We start from the raw sequence: 6,677 nt of genomic DNA on the forward strand, positions 1-6,677 counted from the left end.
GGAATCACCCATGCAAGACTCAAATACCCAGAACTATTGCCTTGGAATCAAATCCTTGGAATATGTAAGCAACTGAGAAGGGCTAGAACATGAACTGGTACAAATGCCACCACTGGTGTGAAAGTTAAAATACCAATAGTTATGTTTATTCATTTTACAGGCTACAATATCCTATATATGGAATGCAAGATTTTACGTGAAATTTCGGTATTCGCAACTCATACTGAGTGTAAAATTACTTGAAGTCCATGCTGTGGACGAACTGTGAGAAACTGAAAGGGCGAGTGGACATAGGCTGGGGAAAGGGTGAAGGAGTAGCATTGTAGAATCATTGAAAGAGCAATCTTTGCTTCAATGGCGGCAAAGTTGAGGCCAACACAAGTTCTAGGTCCCATTCCAAAGGGTAAGAATGCAGCCATGTTGTTGTTAGTAGCACTAGCAACACCTTCAGAAAATCTCTCAGGTTTGAAATGTTTCACATCTTGTCCCCAGAACTGAGGTTCATGATGAAGTGCTAGATTTGAGACAAGCAATTCAACATTAGCAGGTATAATAAGGTTTCCCAATTTAACTTCCTTATCCACTGTTCGTACAAGGAAAATCACAGGAGGATATAACCTCAGAGACTCATTGATGATCATACTCATCTGCATGAAAATAAAATATTGAGAGTAACTCACGGTTAACTAAAACATTTCTCCCATTTAGACAAACATATACATGAGGACGGAGTTTTTGACTTTCTTACCGTTTTTAGTTTGGCAAGGCCATCAGGATTTGGAGTTTTTTTGCCAAATAACTGCAGGACCTCCTTTCTTGCTTCCTCTTGCCATTCCGGATGGAGGGCCAGAAGAAAGACAGTCCAAACAAGCAAAGAGTTGGTTGTTTCTTGTCCAGCAAAGTAAAATGTCTTGCACTCCTCGACCAATTCATTCACTGAAATTCTCTGCTTGTCATTGGTAGCATGGCGAGCCTTTAAAAGCAATCCAAGAAAATCAGTCCCAAAGCTGCCTTCTTCTCCAGTCACTGCCTCCCTCTCTCTTTTCTTAACAATCTCTATTATGGTGTCTCCTATTCCTTTCTCAAGCTTCTCTGATTCTTTCTCATCACTGGTTTTATAAAACTTGCTGCAATTTTGAATTTAACACTAAGCATGAGTGTTACTTGAATGAAGATAAGACTTTTGAGACTAACTACATTCAGCAGTTGACATCAAAAGTCTATCTTCATTCAAGTAATCCAGAACATCATATAAAAGAAGATTCAACAATATCTACAAGGAACATCAGTTCTTTCAATTTAGAGGAAGCTACCTGATGCCAGGAACCCTGAGTTTGTGAGCATTTTTGAATATTACAGAGCTTAACTTCATCAACATGTCAAAAATATTCTTCCCTTCTAAATAGCTGCTGCCAAATGCTGTCCTAGAAATAACTTCTGAAGTGAACAACCTAAAATGTTCATACACCTCAATCTCTTTTCCTTCATGCTTTTTCCACCCTTCGAGCATCGTCTCAGCACTAGCTATCATGTCTGGAATCATACTCTAGCAAAACCCAAATCCCTAATTCAATTAGCAAATTGTCCTACAATTTGTCCTTCTTTTATAAACAGTTGAGACAACTACCACTACCTAATAGTCTACTACTACACTAATCTTTGCAAGGATCACCCTTCACAAATAAGTAGTACTATTTATGCATAAATTAAACGACTTTTTTTTAAGTCAGAGATACATGCAACAAAGGAACTTAATTACTTTTAAGCTGTCTCCATGGAAGGCATGGTTGGAAATCTTTCTCAGTTTTGACCATTTTTCACCTTCTGCCATGGAAACGCTGTCTCCCAATAGCTTCTTCACATAGATACTGGGCTTCTGTTTTGTATAAACCCTATCTTTGTTATTGAGAATCTCCTTGCCTAACTCAGGTTCTGTAATGACTAAAACTGGTTGAAGACCATACCATTGTAGATAATTCTTCCCTGTAGCAGATAGTGACCATAAAATTAAAGGCCAAATCTTTGAAGTAAGACTTGATTTTGAGTTAAGGGTTGGTTAATTACCATAGCTCTTGGTCCATGAGTGAATGTGAGGTTGAACTGCAGATAGTACATCATGTGATAAATTCGGTATGGGCCTGCTCATGGCTTCCTTTAGCATGTTGCTGATTTCTTTGTTGTTTCCATGGATGAGTCTGTAAGAAGGACCTCTGATTCCCTGAGAAGCCATGAACCTCTGTGTTCGAGTTGGAGTCCACCATAGTTTGTGAACTATCTTGATGAAGATCAAAGCCAACAGAAGAAGAAAGGTACACGAAACACCGGGAAGAGTGAGGACTCTCTCTCTCACCCAACTCATCATTCTTCCGTGTTGTCTGGTTTCTCTTGATTCTTTTTATTCTAAATTTCTAAGTGCGCGGGCGCAGGTGCGTCGCACGTGATTGAGAGATTATGGATTCACATGTAACGTGGACCCGCCGGATGGGGAGGTGATTTGGATTTTGGAGGAATGGTCCGGAGTTGATGACCGGCTATGGCCTCCGTTACTTTCATGACAATCCAACGGTAGAGAAAGCCTACCCGTGCGAGATCCTTTCCTCCTCAACCAGGAACTGTAGCTTCAAAGAGGGGGATTTCTTCATCTCAAAAAAAAAAAAAGAAAAAAAGGGGGATTTCTGGCTTTGCGTGCGGAGATACCTGTTATAACCGGTTTTCTAGTATAACTTAGATGCATGTGCGTAGCACGTGCCCGCAGACAGAGATTTGGATAATTACAGTAGTCAGTACACTGACCACGACCCAAGCTAGTTGCCACATTTGACCAAGACCTTTCATTGCCAAAAGAAAAAGATTAAAAAAAAAAAAAAAAAAGACCACCACCTTAGACTAAAAGATTACTTTCCGAATATCAAGTCTATCTCATTTCATTTTGCCCCCCCTAAAACTTCATTTTTTTTTGGTCTCACGACAAAACTGTATTATTTATCTATGGTGTTAGAGAAGTTATAAGTTCAAATCCTTGCTTTCCTAAAATCAAAAAATATATATTGATTGGTCTCACTTGACACCTTGAGGATTTGAAAGAATGTATCTTCTAGAAAATGTTGAAAACAAAATTGCTAGTTTTATCACTTTATGGAGATAAAGAATAGGATCTGCCGACTGCTACTAGTGACCGCAATGCCGCATTCAAGTAACTTGATCTCCCCTATTAGAAGTTCCCAACTCACACATCAATCCTGTTCTTCTTCTCTGTATTCTGTTAGGGAAAATCAAATTTGTCGACATCCAATATAAAACCTCTAGCTTTTGTTTCGGTTTCTTAATATTCTGTCATTAATTCATTATCGATCTTGAATATTATTGTAGTGTAATTCCATTTCCATCTCTGAGTGCAAATCAATATGGGAATGACCTATTGATCTCATGATCGAATAGTGGTTCTGAAAGATCGATGAGAGATAAAAAAAAAAAAAAAATCATTGAAGATGAATGACTATTAATTATGAAGTGTTCAATAATCTTCATGCAAAGCTGATGCTGGAATATTGGCATAACTAACTCCGAAAAATGGATGAATGCTTCTTCACAATATTAATGTGTATCCTTAAAATTTGTCGGTCCTTACGAGCAAATGCACCCCAAGAGTCAATAGGCAAAGGCAAAAGGCAAGGTCTTGCCTCCCATTTGTGCACTATTCACTAATATTGCCTTTGCCTCTCAGTTTTTTCATGCACCCCAAATAGGCAAGGTCAATGCCTCTCAATCATTCACTATTTAATCCAATGGTTGTTTTTTTATAAATGTAATCCAATGGTACAAAAGCATCCCCAGATATAGCTGTTGGAACAAAAGCAGCTGATTCAAACATATTTAATCCCACCATGTTTAACTACAAGACAAAAGTGATCAACAGCCATTACCCTACGTCACCTTCCATGTGAGGCCCATGTGCCATTTTGGTCGACCAAGTCAAAGTCCAAGACTTGCCATTGGGCTTGGTCGGGAAGGCATCTGATCGTCCAACAAGTTTGCAGTGCATTGCAGCTTTGTCATTTTTTGCCATTTTGGCTGGTCTTGGACGTCCAAGATCAGTGCGGTGCATTTGCTCTAATGAAGGATCTATTACTCTTTGAAATTTTCTTGCTAGTTAGTATTGGCATAATATACTGGAGTGATTCTCTAGATTGAGGGTGTGATACTGTGACTTATTCTCTACATTGTCAGTCAGCCTCCAATGTCCCTTTATATATTAAAAAAAAAACAAAAACAAAAAAACAAAAGTACTAATTAACTAGGAATTGTCGTCTTCAGTCCTCACAGTTCACAACGAGTGTAGCATTACTTGAACTCCATGCCGTGGGCGCAGTGCCAGCTGCCTTAAGGGCGAGTGAACATAACCCGGAGACAGCGTAAAGAAGTAGTGCTGTAGGATCATTGAAAGAGCAATCTTGGCTTAAGTGGTGCCAAAGTGAAGGCCTACACAATTCCTAGGTCCCATTCCAAATGGTATGAATGTCGCCATGTTGTTGTTAGTTGCTTTAGCAACTCCTTCTGAGAATCGGTCTGGTTTGAAAAGATGTGCGTCTTGTCCCCAGAATTGAAGGTCATGTTGTATTGCTAGAAATGGGATGATTAACTCAACATCAGCAGGAACAATGAGCTTTCCAAGTCTAACTGTCCTTTCAATACTCCTTGTAACGTAAAGAATGGGAGAATATAGCCTCAAGGATTCATTGATGATCATACTCATCTGCATGAATATATGAAAATGAATATATTGCAAGGAAGTAACAATTTCAAAACTTCAAAAACCAACATCTTTTCCCCTAGCTAGCTTAGAGAAGTAATAAGTTCAAGGTTTCTTTAATTACTGTTTTTAGTTTGGAAAGGTCATTAGGATTTGGAGTCTCTTTCCCGAATAATTGCAGGACTTCCTTTCTCGCTTCCTCTTGCCAATCATTATGGAGTGCCAGAAGAAAGACAGTCCAGGAAAGCAAAGTATTGACGGTCTCTTGTCCAGCAAAGTAAAACGACTTGCACTCATCAACTATATCATCTATCGAAATCCTCTGGTTGTCATTGGTATCATGATAAGCCTTTAATTAATTGTAAGCCGAGAAAATCACTCCCAAAGCTCTCTTCTTCCCCACTCATTGCCTTCTCCTCTCTTTCCTTAACAATCTCCATTATGGAGTTGCGGATTCCTTTCCGAAGCTTCTCTACTTCGATCTCATCATTGGTCTTAAAAAATTTGCTGCAATATTAAGTGAAAGATTAAATCTATGAAGATTGCTGCAATATGAACTTATGTAATCTCCTCCAAGTATATATGAAGTGTTGTTAATACTAGTTTGATAGTTTCTACGCTCTGGCTGCTGCATAACAAGGCTATTCTACAGTGTGTTAGTGTAGAACTGTTAACCTGATGCCTGGAAGCTTGAGTTTGAGATCAAAGTTGACAAGTAAGGAGCTTAACTTCATTAACATTTCAAATCCTTGCAAATAGCTGCTGCCAAATGCTGTCCTAGAAATCACTTCTGCAGTCAACAATCTAAATTCTTGAAACACCTCAATCTCTTGGCCTACATGATTTTTCCATCTTCCTAGCATTGTCTCAGCACTAGCTATCATTTGTGGAATCATACTCCAGTGAAACAAAAACAAGACCATGCATCATACAATCAACAAGTTCAACTAATAAATTAGTAGGGATCTTTAATGGTGTTCTCTATTTTTGGTTAAATTTGTCGAAAATATGTAGCTAAAAGTTAAACCATGAGCTACTTTTCAAAGCCTTAAAAATTTTAATCCAACCATACTCAAAACTGTAGGAAGGTATAACCTATTTTAGTCTTCTTCTTCTTCTTCTTTTTATTTTTGTTGGTAAATAGTAACTTACTTTTAAGCTCTCTCCATGGAAGGCATGGTTAGCCAGCTTCCACCATTTTGCCCATTTCTCACCTTCTAATAACGGAAGGCCATTCCCAATTAGTATCTTATTTGGAACTAGGGACGTGGGTTTTGGATAAGCTCCATCTTTGTTATTGAATATCTCCTTGCACAATTCAGGTTCCGTCACGACCAACTGAGCTCGAGTACCTTGCCACTGAAGAAAATTCTTCCCTGTTTGCACGACCAAAATCTAATTATACGTGAAATCTGTTAAGGGTAGAAGTGTATTTTGCCAACTACTTTGACACTCTTGTATAAATAGATGACTAGTACCTCTCATTCTGTAATATTTTTTGCATTCTCAATTGAACACTATACATACCTCTTTTTCATCATTTTCTTTTTTTGTTCAAGAAAATATGCAAAGCTTCCATGGTATCAAAAGCCAGGTTGATCTGTGACCTAGGGTTTGCTCATGCTCATCATTGTTCTAAGATTCTATATCCGATTCAATTTCCTACACAAACTCAGATAAGTTTCTTGTTTTGAGGAAGAAGTTTAATTCTACAAGATGATGAAGATTGTTGCTGAAATTTACTGTAATTGTTAGCTTCGAAGCTTTGATTTTACATACTCGGTGTTCGATTGTGGTTTTCTACAAGTAATTGAGGTTGATTCTTGAAGTTTTGTTATAGTTATTTCGTCGAACGCTTGGTGTGTGTTGCTGCTCTTCGCTCAGCTCGACTATTTCTCTTTTGATTTTGTTCGTCGAGTGTAAGGGT

At 38.3% G+C, this 6,677-nt stretch overlaps 2 protein-coding genes and 1 long non-coding RNA gene across 3 annotated transcripts; 1 reads left to right on the top strand and 2 right to left on the bottom strand.

The window, feature by feature from the left end:
- Window positions 1-95: 95 nt before the first annotated feature.
- On the bottom strand, window positions 96-2,400 carry LOC112197579 (cytochrome P450 CYP749A22). The gene is made up of 5 exons (XM_024338313.2): window positions 2,065-2,400; window positions 1,760-1,983; window positions 1,314-1,546; window positions 749-1,127; window positions 96-647 (listed from the first exon to the last, which is right to left on the bottom strand). The coding sequence occupies exons 1-5, from the start codon at window positions 2,360-2,362 to the stop codon at window positions 219-221; spliced, it is 1,563 nt and encodes a 520-aa protein (XP_024194081.1). The 5' UTR covers window positions 2,363-2,400; the 3' UTR covers window positions 96-218.
- LOC121052603 lies at window positions 2,168-3,116 on the top strand. The gene is made up of 2 exons (XR_005809596.1): window positions 2,168-2,309; window positions 2,427-3,116. It is a non-coding gene; the product is annotated as an uncharacterized LOC121052603 (long non-coding RNA).
- A 1,340-nt stretch (window positions 3,117-4,456) lies between these two features.
- Window positions 4,457-5,634, bottom strand: LOC112199697 (cytochrome P450 CYP749A22). Its single transcript, XM_024340673.1, has 4 exons — window positions 5,426-5,634; window positions 5,161-5,257; window positions 4,875-5,072; window positions 4,457-4,753 (listed from the first exon to the last, which is right to left on the bottom strand). Exons 1-4 carry the CDS (start codon window positions 5,632-5,634, stop codon window positions 4,457-4,459), a joined length of 801 nt encoding a protein of 266 aa, XP_024196441.1.
- Window positions 5,635-6,677: the final 1,043 nt, after the last annotated feature.

This window comes from Rosa chinensis, chromosome 4 (genome assembly GCF_002994745.2).
Source record: "Rosa chinensis cultivar Old Blush chromosome 4, RchiOBHm-V2, whole genome shotgun sequence".
Lineage (NCBI taxonomy): Eukaryota > Viridiplantae > Streptophyta > Magnoliopsida > Rosales > Rosaceae > Rosa > Rosa chinensis.